The 27,805-nt window shown below is 46.1% G+C and overlaps 1 protein-coding gene and 1 long non-coding RNA gene across 7 annotated transcripts; one reads left to right on the top strand and one right to left on the bottom strand.

Moving 5' to 3' along the window:
* Window positions 1-547: 547 nt before the first annotated feature.
* On the bottom strand, window positions 548-27,679 carry LOC149346456 (uncharacterized). Of its 6 annotated transcripts, none has more exons than XR_016292389.1 (7): window positions 25,259-26,236; window positions 24,789-24,945; window positions 15,218-15,357; window positions 11,360-11,496; window positions 7,097-7,253; window positions 2,306-2,445; window positions 548-668 (listed from the first exon to the last, which is right to left on the bottom strand). It is a non-coding gene; the product is annotated as an uncharacterized LOC149346456 (long non-coding RNA). The 6 variants fall into 6 exon arrangements; XR_016292392.1 differs by having other exon boundaries at window positions 25,220-26,234; XR_016292393.1 differs by having other exon boundaries at window positions 25,333-26,233.
* Window positions 19,051-19,761, top strand: LOC149346457 (uncharacterized). The gene has a single exon (XM_089541340.1). It carries the CDS (start codon window positions 19,051-19,053, stop codon window positions 19,759-19,761), a length of 711 nt encoding a protein of 236 aa, XP_089397466.1.
* Window positions 27,680-27,805: the final 126 nt, after the last annotated feature.

Genomic DNA, 27,805 nt, shown 5'->3' with positions numbered 1-27,805 from the left:
AGAGGATATCCCAGAAAAAGCGGCCAAGCGGCCGCCGTTAACCGACGAGCCGAGTTGGTAGCCCGTCTCTCACTCCAGGTATGCCATCACGCTGTGACGTCACTAGGCATGGTATGACGTCAGGGGTCATTCTAAAGGTCAATCGTGTGAAGTGGCCGCCGCTACACGAAAGACCGTTCTCGGGAGTAGCATTGCTTTCCCGATAGTAAAAGGAAAGTGGCCAACGCCCATGTCAGAAGTTACAAAAAACCAATTAGACAAAAAGGACCAGCGGATATATCTTCCCTTCGCATTATATGTCCCATCCAAGCCCATTTCTCCTTGATTTTGACAAGTATGTCATCACCTGCGTTTATTTCCTATTGTAATCATTTTAATATTGTGATTATTATCGGCATAAATACTAGTAATAAAAGGCAATATAATTTTTACTCTTGAGTGACTATCAGTTGGGAAATGGCTATTAACTTTATGATCGACATTCGCGTTATCCCGCGGGAAGCTCATGTCCAGAAAAATAATGCCAAAGGCCAGACCCCGAACTTATCACACTCACTCGATGGTCACTCTGCCTTCCACCCACGTGACGGCAGCCTTCCAGACGTTGACAGCGGCCTCATTTTTCGGGTGAGTTTACCGACGGCCGCTTGAGCCGCAGGTCATCCCAGCTACGAGAGAAAACCACTGTTACAAATCCCTCCGCTGTCGACTAGCAACTAGAGACGCATGCCACCGTGGCCTAAGCGATAATTTAATTGAGCTCGTATTTGCAGAACACGTTTCGTACGTTCCCCAATGGTTCTTTCTTCCTTCTTGTGTCACCTCACGTCGTTCTGCGCATGTATCATTCACAAGCACACAGCTTATTAGTCGCATAGAATGAGTACAGCAGAAACGCAGCAATCTGCCTCCTCATGGCACTTGCTTTTGATGGTTAGGTTATAAGTTTCGAAGAAAGAACACAGGAGAATTGCCGTGACCGGTATTCTCGAGCCGCTAGCTTTTCAAGGTTAGGTTAGTTGCTAGTAGCAAAAATGAACACAGCATACACACGGTAACCTGTCTTCTCATGGCGGTTAGTTATCTATTGCAAGGACAAAAACAGTATCCCATGATAAACGCAGTAGCCTGCCTCGTCATGCCAATAGCTTTTCAAGGTTAGGTTAGTTGTGATAGCAAAGAAAAAACACAGGAGAAATGCAATAACTGTTCCCGTCATGCCACTAGCTTTTGAACGTTAGGTATAGATATTAGTAGCAAAGAAGATTACAGCAGAATCGCAATAACCTGTCTTATCAATGAACCAGGTTTTTGAAGATTAGTTTAGTTATTAGCTGCAAAGAAAGAACACAGCAGAAACGCTGTAACTTGTCTCCTCATGCCAGAAGATTTTGAGGGTCAGGTCAGTTATCAGTAGCAAAGAAATAACACAGGAGAAATGCAGTAACCTGTCCCATCATGCCACAAGTTTTTGAAGCTTCGTTATTTTAGTAATTAATAGCAAGAAAAGAACACAACAGAAACGCGGTGACCTGTCTTTTCATGGCAGTATCTTTTGAACGTCAGATTAGTTATCAATAGCAAAGAAAGGACACAGGAGAAATGCAGTAACCTGCCTCGTCATGCCACATGTTTTTGAACCTTCGGTATTTTAGTCCTTAGTAGCAAGGAAAGAGCACACCAATAGCACAAAAACCTGTCTCATCAAGCCAAGAGCTTTTGAATGTTAATCCAGTTGCATCATCCAGTAAATAGCAATAATTATGAGTTCTCGCTTTGTTCATAGAATCGCTAAAGAAACAACACGTTTTTCTTTCAGAGAAATAGGTGGAGCTGATGATGGCAGCATTATCACTTTTTCTCAGAAAGTTGAAAATAAAGCAAACACTGTACATAATACCAATATCTCACCTAAGAGGTGTTTTGCGCCGATTGTGCACATTCAGTTTCTTAGTAACATTGAATAATGTGAACATCGGAGGTGGATATTATGAATACGAGCGTGCTCAGAGACATCTACCGCAAAAAAAGCTTGTAAGTTACATCACCTCTTAAATTCAGGCAAACCCATGCATGGTTATTCCAGTGAAGAAAATGCTAAACTGAGCAGTGCTGTACACACCACCTGTATTTCACGATTTGCGTAAACTTGATTTTGAGTTTTAAGCTGTGGATTTTAAATTATTATGAATTTCTGAGTATATCTAGGCTTGTCTGCAGTTTTTTAGCTGTGCCCTTGAGACTTGTAACCACAGAGTAATGTTTGCATCTGCTACGTGGAAAAACCATGTGCAGTCATCCTTACTTGCAGCCATTGATTCTGCATGGCTGAGTCACTAAGGGCTGCTGGACGACAGCCGGCTGTCGGTGCCACCCGCGCGATGATAATCCTCCAGACACAAGAGGCGCCCGCGGCTTGGACGATGGCCTGGCGAAAGGTTCGAGCTGCCAATCAGGACGAAATAACAAGAACGTCAGTGACCCAGTTACGCGAAATTTAACTTCCGCAGTATTCCAAAAAAAAAAACCAACAGTTGGTGGTTTAACGTCCCGAAGCGACTCAGGCTACGGGGGCAACAGTAGTGAACGGCTCAGGGTAAATCTGGATGCCCGGGGGTCAGTACAGTGCTATGATTTCGCAAAACATGTGGGCATTTTTGCGCGTTTTGCCTCCAACCAAACTTTTTCGTCTCGACCGGATTGAAAAAAAGAGTTATCCGGTTAAGCATGGAGGGCAGTAACCACCGACTTGTAATGAAATGGTTTCTGCTACAACGTCACATTACTTGAAAAAAAAACTACGCCACCATAATATGTACGTTATGTACTATTTTTAAGCAGCAAAAAAAGCCCCAAATACCGAAAAGCGATATGCCAGTGATTTCTAAAGGGAAACAGGACACAATATTTATATTCATCTTCAAAAATAGGAGTGGCGTAGAAGGGATGAAAGGCAACAAGCTAGGGTATACGCATGAACGATCCGCCTCGCACGAATACTTATGAACTAAAAAATAGGAAACTGCCGCATGATTCCGGAATGTGGTGTATTTTGCTTTATAGTAGTCGTCAGTGCTATGGAGTGTAATTAAGTCTCGAAGTCCTACTTCTCACAGAAGCCAGGCCACTTATGCATGGATGCAACCCCACAAACAAAGCGCACAAAAATGATTCAATCCGCTCTATCAGGGGCCTTGGAAATGGAACCACGGGTTTTTGATGGTGGTGTGAAAACTAAATACCTCCCTGGCTGTTTATGCCCATAAATTCATTCCAAGCACAATGACTAATTTCATAGCTCTGGTAGTAAACTTCCATTTCTTCCACGTACTCCAGGACTCCTGCCGAATAAAAACACGCAAAATTCCCTTCTTGCTAACAAAGGAACCTGTAGAGGTCGCCCTGCTGGCAGGAGCAAAGACAGGCTGTACAACTCATTTCAGTCGTGCTCTTCCCTTCTAATGCTAAAACACTTCAACAGGTAAATTAACACTAGGGCAGCAGCAGGTTTCCTGGACGATGTCAGATCTGCTCTCGGTTCATTCGCTATCATTCACGAAAAATAAGAGTCACTCAAAATGTGTATGTCACTTCTGTCTGATGACAAGGATGTTTCTTGCATCTGAGAGTGTCACGATTCTTCTTGTTAAGAAGTTGAATTCATTGAATTTTTTTCTAAAGAGGTAATAACAGCACAATGTAGCAAATAGACACTGAAACAGCAGTGCGCACACTCCTGTTCACTCACGAAACAAGAAAATGGCCAGAACTTTTCTAGTGCGCGTTGTTGTGCTTCTGAGCCATGCAGAGTTGCACCGAAAGAAGACCAGAAGCTAGAGAGAAAAATGCTTTTATATAGGTAAGAGTTAATGGAGAATTGCAAGTAATCGGCGATTCGCTCATAACATTGCCTTGCCGAGTGACTCCGGACAAGAACTGCAAAGCATGATCAATGAGATAGACAGGCAGAGGTGAACAGTGGGTCAAAAAACTAACATTCAGAAAACCAATGTAACGGTCAATAATACCGCAAGGGAACAGCACTTCGCAATTGGTAGCGAGGTGCTGGAAGTAGTAAGGGAATATGTCTACTTAGGGCAGGTAGTGACCATTGACCGGAATCATGAGAGGGAAATAGCTAGAAAAATGGGGTGAAACACATATGGCAGGTCCTTTCAGACCATGAATAGCAGTTTACGGATAACAGTGAATAGAAAATATACAACAGCTATATCTTACTGGTACTCACCTATGATGTAGAAAAATGGTTCTAGTTAGATTAAGGACAGCGTAGTGAGATATGGAAGTTAGGAGACTGCAATAAAGTTAGGAGGCCAAAGGCAGGCACAGCGGGTGAGGCAACAGATGGGGGTTAAAGACATCCTAGCCGAAATCAGCGGAAGAAATGGGCTTGCGCATGACATCTAATCCGAAGGCAAGTGTGACAGGGAGCGGCAGAAAGTTAGGTGGGGGCTGAGATAAAGAAGTTTGCCGGGATGCAATGGCTGCAGCTGGCAACGAACAGGGTTAGGAGACACAGGCGAGGCCTTTTCCCTGCAGTGACTGCAGTCAGGATGATGATGATGACGTATATGGGTCTAAAGCAAGCTACATGGACCAGAAGATAAATGACGCTGCATGTGCTAACGTTAGAGCATAAATACACAAAAAAAGAATGTTTCGATACAGCATGAACTGTTATGTTGAGGATAGCCCAAAAAATAAGTGCTAAAAGATTTGCAGGGCAAATAACGAAACAAGAAAATTCGCATACTGGCTGTTTGCCAGACATCCAGGTCATAATTATTTATTGCGAAAGACTTTGATGGTGGGAGCTTTTACTGAAGATGAGTTTTACCCCTAAGTTCATGGCGATAATTATCTTTTCAGAACACATTTTAAAACGTCGTTTTCATCAGCGGCAAAATTGTTTCGCTAAACACTGACCGCGACACAGTTTAGTAAACAGAGAGTTTTAAGACAATGGACTAATTTTTATCAACTCCAAAAGTGACAGACATTAACAGCAGCCAGCTGTATATATAGAGACTTTTATGCCACTGATTTTTGTAATCAGGGACATCCATAGTGAAATGCATTTTCGAGGACGGAGTGTTTACAGCATTACATATTTAGAATAACATCTTCATGAATAAAAAAACTTGGACGGTGGCAGGATTGTTCATCATCTGTTAGCCAATTGCTAAATTTAGTGAGAGAATTGGTCTATGTCTTCATACATAGCTGAGGAACGGATGAGCTTTGTCCTTCTTAAAACTTCAATGCAATGTACACCACGTGCTTCATGGAGGACGGCCCCACTAATCTGAGGTAAAGAGTTTTTGTGGTAAATAGAAGCTTTTTATGGAATAGCAATAAAATGTTTGCTGATTTCAGAAAACAACATTATGTTAAGAATCGAATAATCATAATAGCTAAAGTTTTAAGCATTACCGAGAGGCACCTGATTGCAATTCGATATTTCTAGCCAGTCGTTAGCAATAGGCATGTCAGTTTTTAGAATTCTGAAATCCCGATTATCCTTTCCAAAGTGGTTCAAATAATTTGGACCATTACTCGCGACATCCGCAAACCATGCGCTTGCGGGAGGGCTCAAAGTGACATCATTACAATTGTGACAATGTGTGCCGCACGTACCACGGGACGCACAGATCCCCGCCCGAGCTGCAGTGCTGCCTGCTGCTTGCTACTTTGCTGCTGCAGTGCTGGAGAAGTAGAGAATGTTATTTTGTAAGTGTTTCACAGAGCATCGACTTTTGACTGGTGCAGCTGTGTGCCCTACAAGCACGCCGTTTTCGAATGGCGCTAGAAACGCCTTAAATAATTAGAGCCCCAGCGGCAAGGGTAACGGTGTTTTCAAAACTGTAAAGACTGTTATGGCTACTACTAACGTCCGGCTACGAATCCCTATTTGCAATAAGGTACCTATGTGTAATAGTTTAATAGTGAACTCTTAGAATTTAGCTAATAAATGTACTAATTAACATGATTTCCTTTTTTTTTGGCATCCACCAAGGAGGCTATTACTATTCATGAAAAAGCTGCTCTTCTCCCCAAAAACCCCAAGTTTAAAAGTTATTAGCCGGCCTCCCTGAAAAACCTCGCATATCCTTCTTCCTTTTATGCTGCAGCTGTTTTAACCAGGTAAAGATGCGTACTTGCTTTGATAAAATGTTTAGCCTAGGCACTCAAAACACCACAGACATGGAATGAACCTCTGCTTCTGAAAACATCGCAAGAGTGGAGCTTTAGGTTTAAAGGAGCGCAACCTGAATTGGAATGCTTCCGCAGATAGCACAGGTACTCTCAGCAAACTCGTGTCAGTGCGAACTGCGGGTAACAAAAATGGGCAGTTAAACTTCAGATTTTCTAAGAGGGCATGCTCAGGCATCGCCGATTGTGTGCGCAGTAAGCTGCACAAGTCGTTGAAGACAGTGAGGCAAATGGCTATAATTACCACAGCAAGAGGAAGCATCCTCCACAACCAGACAGATATCTGTCATGACTGCAGATTCATCATCACGTGCGCTCTGTTAGAAGCCGCATGCTCCACAAGCGTATTAAACTCCTATCTCCCTCCATGTCCTCGCTCACAGTTCTCTTCAGGTTCACACACAGCACGAGAGAAAATGAAAGCGCCTTTGCGTTCATAGTATTAGCTGCTCCTCTATAGCGCTCACTGACGCACTTGGTTTTAGTAACAGCTTCGTTCGGGCGCTTTTTTTTCATCACATTTTTACAATCCCAAATTATAACATCATGCCCCCAAACAAAAATTAAATGGATGTCAGCTCATTTAGTTGAAGTAATGGTCCCTTAATTGCACCTTGTTCCTGCCACTTGCATTCCTAGACTTGATAAGTACCAACACAGATCACTCCCATTCACGTTCAGCATGTTGAAAATATTCTGTGCGGAATAAAAAAAAGATTAAAGCTCTGGTATAGTTCAGAACAGGGTTTTATGCGCAGCTTTCATAGGAGTCAACGGCACAGAAAAGCGGTAAGAGAGAGCACCCCATTCTGGGGCTGCTCACTTGATCCAATTTATCCCAGCTGTTCATGGTGCTGCTCACCTCTAGGCGCCAATTTCACTCTCCTCCCGGTTCCGGTAGAGCGTGAGTGGGCCTAAGCTTCCGCTGGCACCCACGTGACAAAGGCGCACAGTGCTGCCAACACGCATGGCACCTTCCTCCTCAATAAGGGTTCGATGGGCACGGACTCTTGCCACTGCTGGAAGACACGACGAAGAAGGTCAGTAGTAAGCATATCAGAGTGACTGGCGCAGCTCCAGAGACGGCCAAACCAGTTTTGGGAACATTAAGTTTAGTTTCGCTTAAAGTGGTTTAACATCAAAAGCGACTCCGGCTATGAGGGATGACGTAGTGAAGGGCGAATCAATCTATTCTGTAGAGCGCTTCCTGACGCGCTTGGTTTCAGTAACGGTTGGTTTCAGTAACGCCGACAGCACAGATAAGCGGTAAGAAAGAGCGCCCCCCTTCTTGGGCTGCTCACTTGATCTACTTGAGTCCAATTATTCGCAGTCCTGCTCACCTCTAGGCACCAATTTGACTCCCCTCGTCTTTGCGGTGGCGAGGAAGCGGGTCTTAGTTTCCGCTGGCACCCACGTGACGAAAGCGCCAAGTGCGGCGCACACGAACGGCTTCTTGCTTTCTCAGTGACGCTTCGATGAGCACAGACCCTTGTCACTGCTGAAAGACACAAGAAAGAAGATCGCTGTTCATGTCATAGCAACCGGCGCCACTCGCAAGATCGCCAAACCAGTTTTGGGAACTTTTAGTTTAGCTGATATAGGTTTAACTCCCCAAAGCAGCTCAGGGGTGCCATAGTGAGGGGGAATAAATCTAATATATGTTATTACTACTTAAGCTCCCACAATCGGCGACATGTGGCTACAAAAGAGACTGTCATCTAATATCTGCTAAGGGCAGGATCCCATGGACCTCAAAGGAGACAACAGGTGGCACATGGCACCTGCAATGAGAAAAAATTTTGTTTGATTTCCTATATGGAGTTTAATGTCTGAGAGCGACTTGGCTGCAAGGGACGCCATAATGTATGGCTCCGGGTGATTTCAGCCAGCTGGGGTCATTTACCGTGGATTGACATTGCACAGCACACTGGCCTCTAGAATTTCGTCTCCATCTAAATGAAAATGTTGCAGCCGGGATCGAACCCGCGTCTTCTGGGAAAGCAGCTAAACACAATAACCATCGAGCCATCGCTGCAAAAATTTGGCTTTGAGTAAAAGGACGACAGATAATGTGTGCATTGAGTACAGATGGAGACCTTCGTTTTCTGTCTGATTTGGACAAAAATCAGGGGACACACTTGAACACACGCTAATGCATGCCCCATACGACATATATCATTCATACTTCACAACACTGTCACTCAGAACTAAAAATGAATGTAACTCGAGTATTTCATGAACATATTTATTGCTGTGAGTGAGTGGGCTCAATAACTAATGATAGTTTGTGCTGTGGTCGCAAGTAATTATATTCCATGAAAAATAACAAAAAAGAAGAGAAGAGGTAAGCGGTTTTGGGAAAGTACAGTTCTCCCAGAACCATCCGTCCTTTTCGAGACTGGCTGCAAACGGTTTACCTGTTCATCCCTATCAAAAGAGTGCAGCTGACAGTGCCCATAAGCACCTGTTCCAAGGAGAAAGCAAGTGTAACGTGTGAAGGCAATGCACAGAATAGTGTCTGGAAGCACTTATTGCACATTTAATATGAAAGGAAAAGGCAATAGAAGGACACGAATTCCCCACGATTCAATCTTGTACCTTCGGAATGAGAATCGAGTGTGGATACAAGGTCATATGTGTGTGTTGTGCGTGTACGTGCAAGTTGCGTTTGTGTCGCAAGAACAGCTGCGGCTATCATGTGGCAAAAAATTGTAGGACGCTTAAGCTTCGCCTTTAAGAGCGGAACGCGGCAGCCTGTTGCAGTGCTGCAAGGTTATTCACGCACGCATCAGTACACAAACACTTCATGAAGTCAAAGCGCACAACGCAATCACTAGGTCCACTTTTTATGCAGTTGCAACTAAGGAGCCTTGCAGGTTAGGCAAGTTTGTGACACCAGTTGTGCCCCAAACCAGGTTACAATATTTGAGTAAAGACAACGCTAGGGAATTGTCGTGCATGACTTTAAGTTTTTCGGGAAGTATGCATTTTAATCTGCTTAAGACCCGTATAAGAGAAGCTACTTTACAACACAGATGTTTTATGTGCTTATTTCATGTTGAGCGCATTGAATACATATGACAACAAGGACCTTTACAGAAACAACTATTTCTAATATGTTTGTGCCTAACAGTACATTATGTGGCTTGGAAATGCGTTTTCCTTACGGATAGTGTAACGCAGTCATTGTTTTATTTCGATTTATCTTAAGATGACTTGCATGAACCCACGTCTGAATGTCGGCCAACACTCTATTTGCACATATTTACATGCCACTTTCGCAACTACCTGTAATCAAAACAGATGTATAACCCGTGTAGAACACAAATTGTGCGTTGTTTTGGAGCAGATTATGTCGTTTATAAACATCGCAAAAAGCAATTGTCTTAGAATGCTCCTTTGTGGTACCCTGGAGTTAATAGGTTGCGTAGATGATTTCACATTGTTTAGTTCTGTGCTTTGCATTATATACTGCAAATATGATTTTAGCAAGGCTTGCGTATTCCCACAGAAACCGCGACTGCGAATCCTGGAAAGGAGAATTTTGTCATTGAGTCGAATTCCTTTGAAAAGCCCATATATAACCTATTACCAACGTCTTCTTCATAAAAGATTTGATGATTCTTTTTGAGTAAGAACTGTTAACATGCTGAAAGTCATATAGAAATTTAAGTTGGTGTAGGTATGATCCCATTATTGTATGTACTAATTTCTTAATGCTTTTTGAGAATACGGGCAAAACCGAAATAGGGCAGTAGTTATGAAGGTTATTTCTATCGCCTTGCTTAAATATAGGTACCACTCGGGCTTCTGAAGAAGAATTTTCTTTTTTTACTGGGTCATGCCCCTTGACATGCCCGTGTTTGCTAATAGGGAGAGGCCTCATTAAAATGCAAACCGCCCGTGGGACTCTAGATCAGCGGCGCCTATTTGACCTGAAGCCGCCGCGGTGGCTCTGTAGTTACGGCGCTCGGCTGCGGATCCCGAAAGCGCGGGTTCGATCCCGGCCACGGCGGCCGAGTTGTGATGGAGGCGAAATTCTAGAGGTCCGTGTACTGTGCGTTGTCAGTGCACGTTAAAGGACCCCAGGTGGTCGATATTTCCGGTGCTCTTCCCTACGGCGGCCCTCATAGCCTGAGTGACTTTGGGACGTTAAACCACAATAAACCAAACAAAACCAAACCTTCATATCTACTGAGGAGAGCAGGGAATTGGGGGTTAGGGGAGGCCCCTTCGCAGTATGCAACGGGGAAGAGCTTGGAAGCAAGATGATTTAAATAAAATCACCTCTAAGCGGACCCGTAAACATGAACGTCATTAAAACTATGCTCGCTATTTTGGCCTCTAAAGTGGCCAGCACCGTTGCCTCCGGTGGCATCATGTGAAGAGGAAGCTCCAATGGTTTTTAATAAAACCGAGTGGTTTATTTAAACGCTCAAAGCCTTATCATCCGATGCTACATCCCCGATAGGATAGCTGGTGCTCAGATGAAATCCTATTTACCTTTTCCCGGGTGAACCGCCGCCTTATTTTCTTTTGGAACTTCCCCGGAAACGAGAAAAATATGTGTGGGCTATATAAAACAAAAAAATTACAGACTGTTAGTTTCTGGCTTAAAGTTGTGACTTTACAAGGTTAATGGTCGTGTCCAATTTTCTTCATTGGTGCCTCTAAATACGCACACTCATTAGCGTACATGTGTATGCGTACTACACGCACAAACCGCGCAAGGTCTCATGACATATTTGAAGGAACGTGCCTCCATGGCATAGGGGAGAGCGCGTTTCAATCACATTCAAAGGGCCACTGGTTTAGTTCTTGTGAGATACCCCGGTTTTCATTTGTGACGTATCAGAGATGCTACGACTTCGTAGCCGCAATCTAATTAGAGATTTATTTATTCTACAGCTCAACTGCGATGTCACAACCCTTTTGACCAATTGTGAATTGGAGTGAGAGCGCACACGGCTTTTCCTCGGAAGGGCTCCTCGAACGGTACGTCAATAGATGCCTGGTGTATGTCAATCTTTACTGCAAGTGACATGAGCACTTCGCGGTTACCCAAAACGGCCGAGTTCTTCGGTTGGTCGCGAGGCCGAAGCAAGCATTTTAGAGCCATCCTTACCCGAAGCTCTGCCACCGGCGTGGTGGCGAAGAAGCGAGCCCTGGCTTCAGGTGGCACCCACGTGAAGACAGCACTTCAGACGCTTCCGACGCGCGTGTCGGATGACTTGGCACCGAGGGCTGATCGCCAGTCACTTGCTGCCAGTTCAAGAAAAAGCAAACATTACAGAATGTCGTTTTCTTCCAGCATGCATCCCTGGTTTAACATGCCCTCAGAAGTTTCAGTAATACGACCAAATCCATATCCAACATTCTTGGACAAAAAATTTTAAAATTTAACAACTGTAAGATACTGCAATGAAAATTTTAAGTAAATACTCCATTCTTCCTATGTGTAGCAAAATATTTCTTAAAGTTTTGCCATCGCTTGCATCCGATAGTTAAGACTGCCTTATAAAAAGAATTGGGAACGTTTTGACGATAGCGTAAACGTTTATTAGTAAAAAAAAAAGCTAAGCCTGCCAACAGGAGAGCTGAGGATATATTGGTTTTTGGTGAAGTCTGATCAATATATGAAACATTGTGTTCAAAAACTGTTGTTGGGTAAAAAGAAACCACCTTTGCTAGCAGCGGAGAAGCGCAAACAGAAAATGGGCGTTGCTGTGTGTGAGTCGCGAAGAAGGGAAATGCAGAGCACATCGTTCTATTCCATGGTTGCGTGTTTAAACAGAAAGAGAATAAACTTTTCATTATTCCAACCCCTTGAGAAATTATTTAGTCAGGTTTGCAAACAGAGAACCAAAAAGCGTGAAATTATGCGCGCTATTTATCATGTAGTTACAAATTCTTATATAGACATGATCAGCAGGGGACCATGCTAGACGCTGGATGGTACGAGTTCGAAAGAGATGGTAGACACCCATGGTTTCCTGAAGGAGGAGCACTATTCGGAAGAGTGAACTTTTGAAATGCTTGCTCGACTTCATGGAAAATTCCGCGTCTGGTTTATATACTGCTTCCTGGTGCCCTCGAGAGGGCCCAAGCCTCTGTCTCAACCTTATTCTTAACTCCTACCATCTGTTCCTCCTCCTGCTGTGATAATCTCTGCTAAAATGACATTTAATGCTTACTTCAAATGTGCTCTCTACATGCGGTCTTACTGTAGCTGGCGTGATCTCTTGTGTGATTTTGTGCGATCTCCTCGTTGAGAGCTTGTGCACCACACACGTACGCGTTCTTGTTGCCACTAATTCTGACGTGACCCAGCAGAAGTGTTAAAATATATTCTTGTGCTGTGGGTTTGGTTAGAATGCATACAACATCTCTAATTCACATTACGGCTGCATTTCTAGCCGCCGCGGTGGCTCAGTGGTTATGGTGCACGGCTGCTGACCCGGAAGACGCGGGTTCGATCCCGGCCCCGGCGGTTGAATTTCTTTGGAGGAGAAATTCTAGAGGCGCGTGTAGTGTGTGATGTCAGTGCACGTTAAAGAACCCCAGCTGGTCAAAATTTCCGGAGCCCTTCACTACGGCGTCTCTCATAGCCTGAGTCGCTTTGGGACGTTAAACCAAACCAACCAGACTCCATTTCTGTGTTTAGAACCTTTCAGTAAACCGAGAAAATAGGTACAAATATTGCTGTTTTCTGTGCTTTTTTTATACAGATTGCACAAAATGTGTGACCATAACGGCATCTTTAGGTTCTAGCTAAACAAAGCTTTTGCATTGCAACTCGTGCGGGCGCTTTCTATAATCTCTCACATTAAACACGTGGGTTTGAAAGGCGGCGTTGTCATAGAGACTCCAAGTGAAGTTCGGGAATAACCATGTCAGTGTGTGAGCTTTCTATGTTTTATTTTTAAATGGGATTGTTCACTGTAGCTAGCAGTATCCACTGTATCAGTGTATCCAGATGCGATCTGCCTCAGCCTCAGAGCTGATGTGCCTGGAAATTTTGAAGTGGTTTATGGTTTAAGAGGGCTTAACGTCCTAAAGCTACTCAGGCTATGAGGGACGCCGTAGTGAAGGGCTCCGGAAATTTCTACTACCTGAGGCTCATTAAAGTGCACTGACATCGCACAGTACATGGGCCTCTAGAATTTCAGCTCAGAAGTCATATCGTTTGAAGATGTTATATCGTGTGAAACCTAAGCAAATAAAAAAAATCTACCCCATGCCTCTTCGAATGTTCTCTATACCCGTTTGCTACAAAAGGCAAGCTAGGAATTTTACTGTTTATTTAGTTATCTATTTCAATACCCTAAAGGCTCAATGCGGGCATTACATAGGGGGGGGGGGGGGATTAATCAAAGAAAACAACAGATATACAGCACAGAATACAAACGGCTGAAAACAGAAGTAAACAAATTAAGAAGGCAGGAACAAGTTAAGAGAAAGCAAAAAAAAAAGGCCAGGATGAGGTATTTGAAGAAGTGAACATGTAGCAAACCCCGCAAAAAAATCAAAAAAGATCCCGGCTTCGAAAGTTACTAAACACAGCATCTAACATTTTGCGGAACGTTACGGCCAACACACACACACTGGAGCAACCAAGAAAAAAAAATAGGAAGTGAATCACAGAGATACAAAAAAACTTCTTTACTGTTTTACTGTTTACTGTTTTTTTCTGGGAGGATAAAATTTGGAAATCGTTGCCGATCTAAATTAAAACAGCTAGGAACGTTGAACTAGACTTTCAGCTCGATCGAAAGTCGACCACCGTGGCCAGGATCGAACCTGCGTCTTTCAGGTCAGTGCCATGAACACTGAGCCACCGCGCCGGCGGGAACTTTACAGAAATGCGTCGTGGAAGTTATGAGTGCCGAATTACTTCCAATGCTCATAAAAAAAGACAGAAAGCAGTACTGTTACAGGTTCTATTCACAAAGATATTTACTTAGGCAGGTCGAACCGAGCCTGGACCGAGCGGTAACCTGTCTCGTCATGCCACCAGTTTTTGAAGCTACGTTATTTTAGTCATTAGTAGCAAGGAAATAGCACAGCAGAAAAATGGTAACCGGTCTCTTCATGGCGGTAGCTTTTAAAGATCGGGTAAGATATCAGCAGCAAAGACAGAACACAGGAGAAATGCAGTAACCTGTCTCGTCATGCCACAAGTTTTTGAAGCTTCGGTATTTTAGCAATTAGTAGGAAGAAAAGAACACAGCAGAAACACGGTAACCGGTCTCCTCATGGAAGTAGCTTTTGAAGGTCACGTAAGTTATCAGTAGCAAAGAAAGAACACAGAACATATGCGGTAACCTGTCTCGTCATGCCGCAAGTTTTTAAGCTTCGTTATTTTAGTCAAACCTGTCTCATCAAGCCACCAGATTTTGAAGGTTAATCCAGTTGCATCATCCTGTAAATAGCAAAAATTATGAGTTCCCGCTTGGTTCATAGTATCCCTAATGAAACAACAGAAGTTTTTCTTGCAGAAAAATAAGACGAGCTGATGATGACAGCATCACCACTTGCTTTCAGAAAGTTGAAAATAAAGCAAACGCTGTGCATAACACCAACATCTCACCAAAGAGATGTTTTGAGCCGGTCGTGCCCTTTCAGTTTCTTAGTTAAATTGAGTAATCTGAACATCGGAGGTGGGTATTATGAATACGAGTGTGCTCAGAGACATCTACCGCAAAAAGGGGTGTAAATTAAACCGCCTCTAAATTTCAGGCAAAACCATGCATGGCTATTCCAGTGAGGAAAATGCTAAACTGAGTAGTGCTGTACACACCACCTGTATTTCACGATTTGCGTAAACTTGATTTTGAGTTTTAAGCTGTGGATTTTAAATTATTATGAATTTCTGAGTATATCTAGGCTTGTCTGCAGTTTTTTAGCTGTGCCCTTCAGACTTGTAACCACAGAGTAATGTTTGCATCTGCTACGTGGAAAAAGCACGTGCAACTGTCCTCACCTTCAGCCATTACTTGTACATGGCTGAGTCACTAGTGGCTGCTGGACGACAGCCGGCTGTCGGTGCCATTTGCGTGATGATAATTCTCCAGGCACAAGAGGCGCCCGCGGCTTGGACGATGGCCTGGCGAAATGCTCGAGCTGCCATTCAGGAGGAAATAAGAAGAACCTCAGTGACCCAGTAACGGCCAATTTAACTTCCACAGTATTCCCCCTAAAAAAAAACAACAGTTGGTGTTTTAACGTCCCGAATCGACTCAGGCTATGGGGAGGGGGGGGGTGACAGTAGTGAACGGCTGAAGGTAAATCTGTATGCCCGGGGATCAGTAACGTGCAGTGATTTCGCAAAACACGTGGGCGTTTTTGCATTTTGCCTCCAACCAAACTTTGCCCTCTCGACCGGTTTGAAAAAAGAGTCCTCCGGTTCACCATGGAGCGCAGTAACCACCGAGTTGTAATCAAATGGTTTCTGCTACAACGTGCACATTGCATGAAAAAAACTAACCACGATAGTATGTACGTAATGCACAACTTTTTAAGCAGGAAAAAAAAATCTCCAAATACCAAAAAGCGATATCCCAGTGATTACTAAAACGAAGCAGGACACAACATTCATATTCATCTTCAGGAAATAGGAGTGCCTTAAAAGCGATGAAAGGCAACAGGCTAGGGTATACGCATGAACGATCCGCATCCCTAGAATACTTATGAACTGAAAAAAAGGAAACTGCCGCATGGTTTAGGAATGTTGTTCATTTTGCTTTATAGTAGTCGTCAGTGCTACGGAGTGTAAATAAATCTCGAAGTCCTAGTTCTTACCGAAGCCAGGCCTCTTATGCATGGATGCAACCCCACAGACAAAGCGCACAAAAAGGATTGAGTCCGCTCTACCAAGGGCCTCGGAAATGGAACCACCGATGTTGATGCTGGCATGTAAATGATATAGATACCTTCCTGGCTGTATATGCCCATAGATTCATTCCGAGCGCCATGACTAATTTCATAGCTATGGTAGTAAACTTCCGTTTCTTCCGCGTACTGCAGGACTCCTGCTGAATAACAACACACAAAATTCCCTTCTCGGTAACATACGATCCTGTAGCAAAGACAGGCTGTACAACTAATTTCATTCGTGTTCTGCCCTTCTTATGATAAAACACTTCAACAGCAAAGTTAACACTAAGGCATCAGCAGGTTTCCTGGAAAATATCACATTTGGTTTCGGTTCATTCGCTATCATTCATGAAAAATTATGGTTTGGTTTGGTTGATGGGGTTTAACGTCCCTAAGCTACGAAGGCTATGAGAGACGCCGTAGTGGAGGGCTCCGGAAATTTCCACCACCTGGGGCTTTTTAACGAGCACTGACATCGCACAGTACACAGACCTCTAGAATTTCTCCTCGAAAGAAATTCAACCACCGCGGCCGGGATCGAACGCACGTCTTTCGGGTCAGCAGCCGAGCAGCGAAACCACTGAGCCACCGCGGTGGTTATGAAAAATTACAGTCACTCAATATGTGTAAGTCGCTTCTGTCTGGTCGTAAGGCTGTTTCTTGCACCAGCTTGCTTCTTGTTAAGAAGTTGAATTCATTGAATTTTTTTCTAAAGAGGTAAGAACAGCACAATGTAGCAAATCGACACTGAAACAGCAGTCCACCAACTCCTGTTCATTCACGAAACAAGAAAATGGCCAGAACTTTTCTAGTGCGTGTTGTTGTGCTTCTGAGCCATGGAGAGTAGCACCGAAAGAAGACCACAAGCTAGAGAGAAAACGTGCTTTTATATAGATAGGAGTTAATGCAGAATTCTAAGTAATCTGGGATTCGCTCATGACATTGCTTTGCTGAGTCACTCAGGACTTGAACTGCAAAGCATGATCAATGAGATAGAGAGGCAGAGGTGAACAGTGGGTCTTAAAACTAACATTCAGAAAACCAATGTACCGGTCAATAATACCGCAAGGGAACAGCACTTCGCAATTGATAGCGAGGTGCTGGAAGTAGTAAGAGAATACGTCTACTTAGGGCAGGTAGTGACCGCTGATCCGGACAATGAGAAGGAAATAACTATAAGAATAATAATGGGGGGGAGCGCATATGGCAGGTCCTTTCAGACAATGAATAGCAGTTTATGGATAACCGTGAAGACAAAATATACAACACTTGCATCTTACTGGTACTCACCTATGATGCAGAAATATGGTTCGAGTAAGGTTAAGGACAGCGAAGCGAGATATGGAAGTTAGAACACTGTAATAAAGTTAGGAGGCCAGAAGCAGGCACAGTGGGTGAGGCAACACATGCGGGTTAAAGACATCCTAGTCGAAATGAAGCGGAAGTATTGGGCTTGCGCATGAAATGTAATGCGAAGGCAAGATAACCACTGGTCATAAGGGTAACAAGTGGACTCTGAGCGAAGCAAGTGTAACAGGGGGCGGCAGAAAGTTAGATGGGGGGATGAGATTAAGAAGTTTTCCGGGATACAATGGTTGCAGCTGGCAAAGAACAGGGTTAATTGCAGAGACACTGGCGAGGCCTTTGCCCTGCAGTAGCTGTAGTCAGGATGATGATGATGATGTATATGGGTCTAAAGCCAGCCATGTGCACCAGAAGACGAATGACGCTGCTTATGCTAGTCTTCGAGAATAAATACACACAAAAAAAGAATTTTTTTATAAAGCCTCGACGGTTTTGTTGAGGATAGCGCTAATAATAAGTGCTAAAATATTTGCAGGGCAAATAACGACACAAGAAAATTCTGATACTGGCTCTTTGCTAGACATTCAGGTGATAATTATTTATTGAAGATGAGTTTTATCCCTAAGTTCATGGCGATAATTATCTGATGAGAACACATTTTAAAACGCCATTTTCATCAGCGGCTGAATTGTTTCGCCAAACATTGACAGCAACACAGTTTAGTAAGAGAGAGTTTTAAGACAATGGACAAATTTTTATCGACTCCAAAAATGACAGACATTAACAGCAGCCAGCTGTATACCGAGACACTTTGATGCCACTGATTTTTGTAGTGAGGGACTTCCGTAGCGAATTGCATTTTCTGGGACGGAGTGTTTGCAGCATTAGATATTTAGGGTAACATCTTTACCATCTTCATAATTCATCATCACGTGCGCTCTTTTAGAAGCCGCATGCTCCTCAAGCGTACTTAACTCCTATCTCCCTCCATGTCCTCGCTCACAGTGCTCTTCAGGTTCCCACACAGAACGGAAGAAAATGAAAGCGCCTTTTTTCGTAGTATTAGCTGCTCATCTAGAGCGCTCACTGACGCACTTGGTTTTAGTAGCAGCTTCGATCGCGCGCTTTTTTTTCATTACATGTTTACAATGCCACAATATAACATCACGCCCCTTAATGATCCCTTAATTGCACTTTGTCCGGTCGACTTGCCTTCATAGACTCGATACTGCCGCGAATCTTGGTAGCGTTTCTTTGTTGTGTTCATTTGTTCATGCTTCAAGGCTGCTGGCACGCCGCTTTATCGCTACGTTTGTGACGCAAGGCGTGCTAAGAATTATCTCGATTGATCGCATCCAGGCGGAGCCGATTCTACTTTGTGCCAGAATGTTCTAGAACCTGCCATGCTTTATCTCGACGGTTCGATATCAGCTTTAAAAAAAGCACGGCCTACAGCGGCGGGCATTCTGTACGACGACCGCCGAGCACGCTTGTTGCTACGCCGCTGCCGAGTGATTCACTTTGCGGGCGCAAGTCAGCCCGAATAAAGAGTTTCGTTTCGAAGACATTCTCGCTTTGTTCCTGTTCGCAGGACTGCAGTCACCATTACGTGACGTCTGGTGGAGGTTCTAACGGATGTCCCTATCGCCCTCACCTCCTGGGAGCCGTCAGAGCAGCCCGAGCCGTCTCGAAGATGATCCCGCGAAAGCCGCACAAGCCGTCCCTTCCGCAGGCGAAGGGCGAAGCAGCCGTCGTCTACAGAGGTGTCCACCAGAATTCGGACTGCTACCGGACCGCACGCGAACGAAGAAGGACCCCTCAATTTCGACTTCAGCCATGGCTACGACAGCAGCCCCCATTATTTTACACCAGCCCCGACTGCCGCCTACGTTCAACGCTTCACGGGGCGAGGATCCCGAGGAATGGTTGGAACAGTTTGAGCGTGTCGCCGTGTTCAACAGTTGGGACGACCAGACTATGATGAGCCATGTTTTCTTCGCCTTGGAAGGACCAGCGAGAATCTGGTTCGAAAACAACGAAGCTTCTCTAGCGACCTGGGAATTATTCAAACAGGAGTTCCTGGAGGCCTTCACGAGCATCATCAGGAAAGAAAGAGCTCAGCTGCTCCTACAGTCACGCATCCAACACCGGAACGAGTCAGTGACCGCATATGTAGAAGATATGAAGCGCCTTTTTCGACGAGTCGATCCTGACATGGCGGAGGAGAAGAAGGTGGAGCTTCTGATGCGTGGTGCTAAAGAGGCACTTTTCGGCGGTCTCACCCGCAATCCACCGACGACGGTCGCAGAATTCACCACTCAAGCAGCCGCCATTCAGAAAACCTAGGAAGCACGACAGGCCCAAGTGACCTCGTCTGCCCTCTCGGATAGCACAGCATTCGGAGGCCACCTGCGGCATTTTATCCGCGAAATTGTACGGGAAGAGCTGCGTCGCCTGCTACCATCTCCCAACCAGCCTCAAGTAGCGACCCTTGAGGAAATTGTACGCGAAGAAGTGCAGCACGCGCTTGGCACCCCGTCATCTTCGCCTCCTGCTGAAGCTCCAGCATTAACCTACGCCGCTGCACTACGCAGTCCTCAGCCCCAACGCGGGAGCCGAAGTCCGCCTCTTCGACGTGAACCAGCTGCTCCCGAACGCCGCCTCCTTGCCCCCGCCCGCCCATTCTACGAACGCCGCCCAAGCCCCAAGAAGTGCGACGCCTGGAGGACTTCCGACAACCGCCCGCTGTGCTTCCATTGCGGCGAAGCCGGTCATGTACTTTGCCACTGCCCTTACAGACGCATCGGCCTGCCAGGTTTCGCTATCGACGCCCCACGACCATTCCCCGGCCAGCGACCACGGGAAATCGACGACTACCTGCACAGAGGGGAGTACGCGTCGTCAAGCCGTCTTTCCCGCTCCCCTTCGCCGACCACCGCACGTTTTTCATCACCGGGCCGCAGCTAGCGGCTGTCAGAGGAAGGTCCCTTAGCCCCCGTAGGGGAAACTAAGCAAAGCAACCTGTGGAGGTCAGGTTGCTTGCCGAGGAAACGACGAAGATCCTCCAGCGACCACGCCGTATGAAGACGCCGCACCTACTACACCGACGAGGCATACAACAACCTTGATCACGACGCAATCCGCCTTCAAATCTACGCCACCATCAACAAAAGCTCCGACCACACGCCCCACCCGCGATTCACATACCCGACGAAGCCGTAACCCGACGCCGAGGACGACGTGTAACTCCAGAGGCAGAACATCCGACGGTTATCGACGGCCGGAAAGCCACAGCTCTAGCCTACACAGGAGCCGATTATTCGGTGATGAGCGGACCATTCGCTGCGCAACTGAGGAAAGTAATGACCGCTTGGGTGGGCCCACAAATTCGCACCGCAGGGGGCCACCTCATTACGCCATCAAGACGATGCACAGCGCGAGTGACTCTCAAGGGACTTACCAATCCCGCGACCTTCGTAGTGCTACGGCAATGTTCCCTCGAAGTGATTTTGGGCATGGATTTCCTTAATGAGCATCAAGCGATCATCGACCTGCGATGCAAGATGATCACACTTTTCACGGACGAGGCCATCCTTTCGATGAGAACTCCGGAACATCAGGTCGCGCTCAGTGTCCTGGAGGAACAAGTGAGTGTCCCACCCCGCTCAAGCGTCATCATCACCGTAGGCGCCACGGAAGCGAATAACACTGAAGCCATTATCGAGGGGAACATGCAGCTGCTTCTCGACCGAAGAATTGGCATCGCAAGAGGCATCGCACATTTCCGCAAAGGACAAGCCGAAGTATTCTTGACTAACTTCAGCGAAGAATACCGCCACGTTAGCAGAGGAACGAGATTGCATTCCTCGACGAAATATCCGACGTACGAGACTTCTTCACGCTCTCCGACCCATCCGTACAAGATTCGCCTGACCAAGAGAACTCGCCCACTTTCGACATAAACCCAGCCCTGCCCCGGAACAGACAAGACCACATTCGCAATCTCCTTCGAAGCTACAGCGAGTGCTTCTCGTCACCGCTGAAGGTCCGACAAACGCCGATTGCCAAATATCGCATTATAACCGACCAGCACGCCCGACCTCTCCGCCAGAGCCCCTACCGAGTGTCGCCGCGAGAACGACAAGCCATCCGGGACCAAGTGGAAGAAATTCTGCGCGACGACGTTATTCAGCCTTCAAAGAGCCCGTGGGCGGCACCTGTTGTTCTAGTGAGAAAGAAAGACGGTGCACTTCGATTCTGAGTTGATTACCGCCGTTTGAACAACATCACAAAGAACGACGTCTACCCCCTCCCTCGCATCGACGACACACTGGACCGGCTCTGCAACGCTAGGTATTTCTCATCAATGGACCTCAAGAGGGGCTACTGGCAAATTGAGGTCGATGAACGAGATCGTGAGAAGACCGCATTGATCACACCAGATGGCCTCTTCGAGTTGAAGGTGATGCCATTTGGTCTCTGTTCCGCACCAGCCACATTTCAGCGAGTAACGGATACAGTGCTGGCAGGCCTGAAGTGGCAGATTTGTCTGGTATATTTAGATGACGTCGTTGTCTTCGTTTCGAACTTTGAGGAACACCTGAAAAGGGTTCGAACAGTACTAGACGCTATCAAATCGTCCGGGCTAACCTTGAAAGCAGAGAAGTGCCACTTTTCCTATGAAGAGCTGCTGTTTCTAGGCCACATTGTTAGCAAGGAGGGAGTACGGCCAGACCCGCAGAAAACAGCTGCTATCGCAATGTTTCCGCCACCGGCCGATAAGAAAGCTGTGCGCAGATACTTCGGACTGTGTGCGTACTACCGACGATTTGTGAAGAACTTTTTGCGCATCGCCGAGCCACTAACCCACCTGACAAAGGCAGACGTGCCATTTAAATGGGAAGCGCCGCAAGTGGAAGCCTTCAAGGAGCTTCAGCGTCGTTTGCAGTCCCCACCTATCCTCGCGCACTTCGATGAAAACGCCGAGACTGAAATTGATACCGACGCAAGTAGTGGGGCCTAGGCGCTGTCCTCGTTCAGAACATTGACGGAGTGGAGAAGGTCATCGCGTACGCTAGCCGTTCCCTGTCCAAAGCCGAAGCTAATTATTCGGCAATTGAGAAGGAGTGCCTTGCCAACATCTGGGCTACGTCGAAATTCCGCCCCTGTCTGTACGGACGACAGTTCAAGGTGGTCAGCCATGACCACGCACTGTGCTGGCTCGCCAGTTTGAAGGACCCCTCCGGCCGCCTCGCTTGATGCAGCCTGCGGCTCCAGGAGTTTGATGTAACCGTCGTTTACAAGTCCGGACAATCACTCTGACGCCGACTGCCTGTCACAAGCCCCTGTAGATGCACCACCGCTGGACGACGATGAGGACGCCTTCCTGGGACCCATCAGCTCCAGATCTTTTGTACAACAGCTACGCGCGGACCCCGACATAAAATGCCTGATCGAATACTTGGAAGGCAAGGTTTCTTCACCCCCCGCCTCGTTCAAGCGAGAATTGTCTTCGTTCTGTTTACAGAACAATGTCCTCATGAAGAAGAATTTTGCAGCGAACAAGACAGCCTACTTCCTTGTTGTACCTGTAAGTCTGCGTGGAGAAGTTCTTCAGGCCGTCAGCTGGACATCTCGGGTCTTCTCGCACCCTCCGCCGCATTCAAGACAAATATTACTGGCCCCGACTGTCTACCGATGTCGCACATTATGTGAAAACCTGCCGAGAATTCAGCGACGAAAGACCCCTCCAACCCGACCAGCAGGCTTTCTGAACCCCATTGAACCCCCCTCAAGGCCCTTTCAGCAGATCGGCATGGACTTGAACGGCCCTTTCCCGAAATCAACATCTGGAAATAAGTGGATGATTATAGCGACCGACTACCTGACCCGCTAGGCCGAGGCAAAAGCCCTACCTAACGGAACAGCGGCAGAAGTCGCCAAATTTTTTGTGGAGAACATTCTTCTGCGACACGCGCCCCCGATGTGCTCATCACTGACAGAGGAACAGCATTCACGGCGGAACTGACGCAAGCCATCCTCCATTACAGCCAATCCAGCCACCGGAGAACAACTGCATACCACCCGCAGACCAACGGACTGACCGAGCGCCCCAACAAAACCATCGCCGATATGCTCGCCATGTATGTCGATGCCGAACACAAGACCTGGGACGTCATCTTGCCTTACGCAGTCTTCGCCTACAACATTGCAGTGCAGGAGACCACCCAGATGACGCCTTTTAGGCTCGTCCATGGCAGAGAGGCCACGACCACGCTGGACGCCATGCTGCCGAACGTTACCGAAGAAGTAACGTCGACGCCGCCGCCTACCTACAACGCGCAGAAGAAGCCCGAAGACTTGCCCGATTAAGGATAAAAGACGAGCAGCGGACCGACGCCACACGCTACAACCTACGAAGACGCAACGCGGAATACAAGCCAGGAGACCCAGTCTTGCTTTGGACGCCCATTCGCCGCCGAGGATTGAGTGAAAAGCTTTTGCGACGCTATTTTGGCCCGTAGAAGTTTCTTCGTCGGCTAGGTGAATTGGACCATGAAGTCGTCCCTGACCAAATGACTGCATCCCAGCGACGCCACGTACGACCAGAAGTAGTTCATGTCGTACGCCTAAAGCCCTGTAATGCACGCTAAAGGACGCCGTGTTTCCACGTTCGGTGTTTATTTTTGCACAATCTGTTTTTGATTGTTGATAGCCGAGTTATGTTCTAAAGCATCGTGTCGATGCTTCTTTGAGAGGGGAGTAATGCTGCGAATCTTTTTAGCATTTGTTTGTTGTGTTTATTTGTTCATGCTTCAAGGCTGCCGGCACGCCACTTTATCGCTTCGTTTGTGACGCAAGACGTGCCTAGAATATACTCGATTGATCGCATCCAGGCGGAGCCGGTTCTACTTTGTGCCAGAAACTTCTAGAACCTTCCATGCTTTATCTCGAAGGTTCACTATCAGCTTTAAAAAGAGTACGACCGACAGCGACGGGCATTCTGTTCGACGACCGCCGAGCACGCTTGTTGCTACGCCGCCGCCGAGTGATTCAGTTCTTTGCGGGCGCAAGTCAGCCCGAATAAACAGTTTCGTTTCGAAGACATTCTCGCTGTGTTCCTGTTCGCCGGACTGCAGTCACCACTACGTGGCAATACGTACCAACAATGATCCCTCCCATTTATGTTCAGCATAGTTAAAAATTTTCTATGCGATATAACAAAAAAATAAAGACCTGGTAGAGTTCAGAAAAGGGTTTTATGCACAGCTTTTCTAGCAGTTAACGGCACAGTTAAGCGCTAAGAGAGAGCGCCCCCTTCTTGGGCTGCTCACTAGATCCAATTTAACCCAGTTATTCATGGTGCTGCTCACCTCTAGGCACCACTTCCCCTCCCCTCAGGGTTGCGGTAGAGAGTGAGTGGGCCTAAGCTTCCGCTGGCACCCACGTGACGAAGACGCAGAGTGCTGTCAACACGCATGGCAGCTTCCTCCTCAATGAGGGTTCGATGGGCACGGACTCTTGCCACTGCTGGAAGACACAAGGAAGAAGGTCAGTATGGATATCAGAGTGACTGGCGCAGCTCTAGAGATGGCCAAACCTGTTTTGGGAACGTTTAGTTTAGCTTAAAGTGGTTTAACATCAAAAGCGACTCCGGCTATGAGGGATGCTGTAGTGAAGGGCGAATAAATGTATTCTGTAGAACGCTTCCTGACGCGCTTGGTTTCAGTAACGGCTGGTTTCAGTAACGCCGACAGCACAGATAAGCGGTAAGAAAGAGCGCCCCCATTCTTCGGCTGCTCACTTGATCCACTTGAGTCCAATTATTCGCAGTCTCGCTCACCTCTAGGCACCAATTTCGCTCCCGTCATCGTTGCGGTGGCGAGGAAGCGGGTCTTAGTTTCCGCTGGCACCCACGTGACGAAAGCGCCAAGTGCGGCGCACGCGAACGGCTTCTTGCTTTCTCAGTGACGCTTCGATGAGCACGGACTCTTGTCACTGCTGAAAGACACAAGAAAGAAGATCAGTGTTCATATCATAGCAACCGGCGCCACTCCCAAGATCGCCAAACCAGTTTTGGGAACTTTTAGTTTAGCTTATATAGGTTTAACTTCCCAAAGCATCTCAGGGGTGTCATAGTGAGGGGGAATAAATCTATTATATGTTATTACTGCTTAGGCTCCCACAATCGACGACATGTGGCTACAAAAGAGACTGTCATCTAATATCTGCTAAGGGCAGGATCCCATGGACCTCAAAGGAGACAACAGCTGGCACATGCCACCTGCAATGAGAAAAAGTTCGTTTGGTTTGCTATATGGAGTTTAACGTCTGAGAGCGACTTGGCTGTAAGGGACGCCGTAGTGTAGGGCTAAGGGTGATTTCGGCCAACTGGGGTTATTTACCGTGGGTTTAACTTGTACACAGCACACTGGCCTCTAGAATTTCGCCTTCATCTAAATGAAAATGTTGCTGCCGGGATCGAACACGCGTCTTCTGGGAAAGCAGCTAAACACAATAACCATCGAGCCATCGCGGCAAAAATTTGGCTTTGAGTAAATGGACGACAGATATTTTAGAATGGATAGAAGAATTCCTCGCTAATCGCACGCAGTTTGTCACTATTAACGATCACAATTCTAACTCCATTCCTGTAACATCTGGTGTCCCTCAAGGCTCTGTACTCGGTCCACTTCTGTTTTTAATTTATATTAATGACCTGCCAGGCAACATCAATTCTAAAATTCGCATGTTCGCAGATGACTGCGTCATTTACCGCTTAGTTACTACCATTAATGACCAAAATTCTCTCCAGGAAGACCTTAACCGCATTCAGGAATGGTGTGACGTTTGGTTAATGGAACTTAACCCTCATACGTGTAAACGTATGTCTTTTCACCGCCGCCATAATCCGCTTGATTTCCCGTATGTAGTTAGTAACGTCCCTGTACAGACTTGTCTATCGTATAAGTATTTAGGTGTCAACTTGTGTAACGACTTGTCCTGGAGTGCCCACATCACTAATATTATCTCATCTGCTAATAGAACACTAGGTTTTTTTACGACGTCATCTCCGCTATGCCGCCGATCATGTAAAATTATTAGCATACAAAACACTTGTCACATCAAAATTAGAATATGCCTCACCTATTTGGAGCCCGCCTCATGCTTACCTTATCAACGCACTTGAAGCAGTACAAAACAGAGCAGCCAGATTCATTCATTCTTCATATTCCTACGGCATGAGTGTTTCAGGGTTGAAAGATTGTCAGGAAAGAGTGTGTCAGGGTTATCACTCCTCTCAGTTCGCCGTCGCATCGCCAGCCTTTGCTTATTCTACAAATTCTACCACAGTTCACTTTCCTGCGCACCCTACATCGTCCCGCCAACCCGCATATCTCATCGCACTTCTCATCCTTTCCAAGTTTCTCGACCACGTTCCCGCACGGTTACTTTTGCAGCCTCATTTTTCCCCCGTACCATTGTGGACTGGAACGGCCTTCCCAGCGACATTGCAGCCATCATGTGCTCCGCGACCTTCGCTGATAATCTTCATGCTCATTTGTCATCGTGGTAACACTTGCCGCCAACGAATATGAACTGAAAATATGAAAAATATGAATATGAAAAGCGAATATGACACCTGCTTTTATAAGTAGTTTCTGGGAACATACGTTGTTCAAGGTAACGTACTGTTGCCTCATTGACAAGAAACTCTGGAAAAGATTTAAGGTAATGCCTCTAATGCCACATCTGTTCAATTTACTAAGCATGATATCGTGATTCACCGAATCAAAGGCCTTCCGTAAATCAAGGAAGATACCTAGGCTATACAGCCTCCTGTCAAGATTGTTAATAATATGAGTTTTAACTTTTACGAGGGCTTCTTCTGTCGTCTAGGTTTTTTGAAAACCATATTGGGATGGCGAAAGTATATTGTATTTGTTAAGGTATGTTGTAAGGCGCTTGTGAATGCACTTTTCATATATTTTTGAAAATGCGGGAAGGACTAAAATTGGTCGGTAATTTGAGATATCATTTGTAGAACCACCCTTATGAACGGGGACTACTTTCGCCACCTTCAGTTTCTGTGGGAAGATTCCAGTCAGAAACGATAGGTTTATCAGGAACGCAAGTATTGGACTAATTACAGACGAGACTTCCTTTATTGGCGCTACCTTAATTTCGTCATATCCACTCGAAGCATTGGCTTTTAATTCCTTGATAAATCTGGCGACCTCAGCTGGAGTAACATCAAACAGCACAAGAGAATTAATTTTACTAGTTTCATCATAGTCATTTTCAACCTGGCCTGTTGCGGGCATTGCAGCATGCACAAAGAATTCATTTATCACGTCCGCTAAGGGATGACCTTCGAAAACGATGTTAT

The sequence above is a fragment of the Amblyomma mixtum genome, chromosome 4 (assembly GCF_055824585.1).
Source record: "Amblyomma mixtum isolate Tamu chromosome 4, ASM5582458v1, whole genome shotgun sequence".
Taxonomy (NCBI): Eukaryota; Metazoa; Arthropoda; class Arachnida; order Ixodida; family Ixodidae; genus Amblyomma; species Amblyomma mixtum.
The sequence above is the reverse complement of the archived record's forward strand: the minus strand, read 5'-3'. Positions and strand labels throughout refer to the sequence as shown.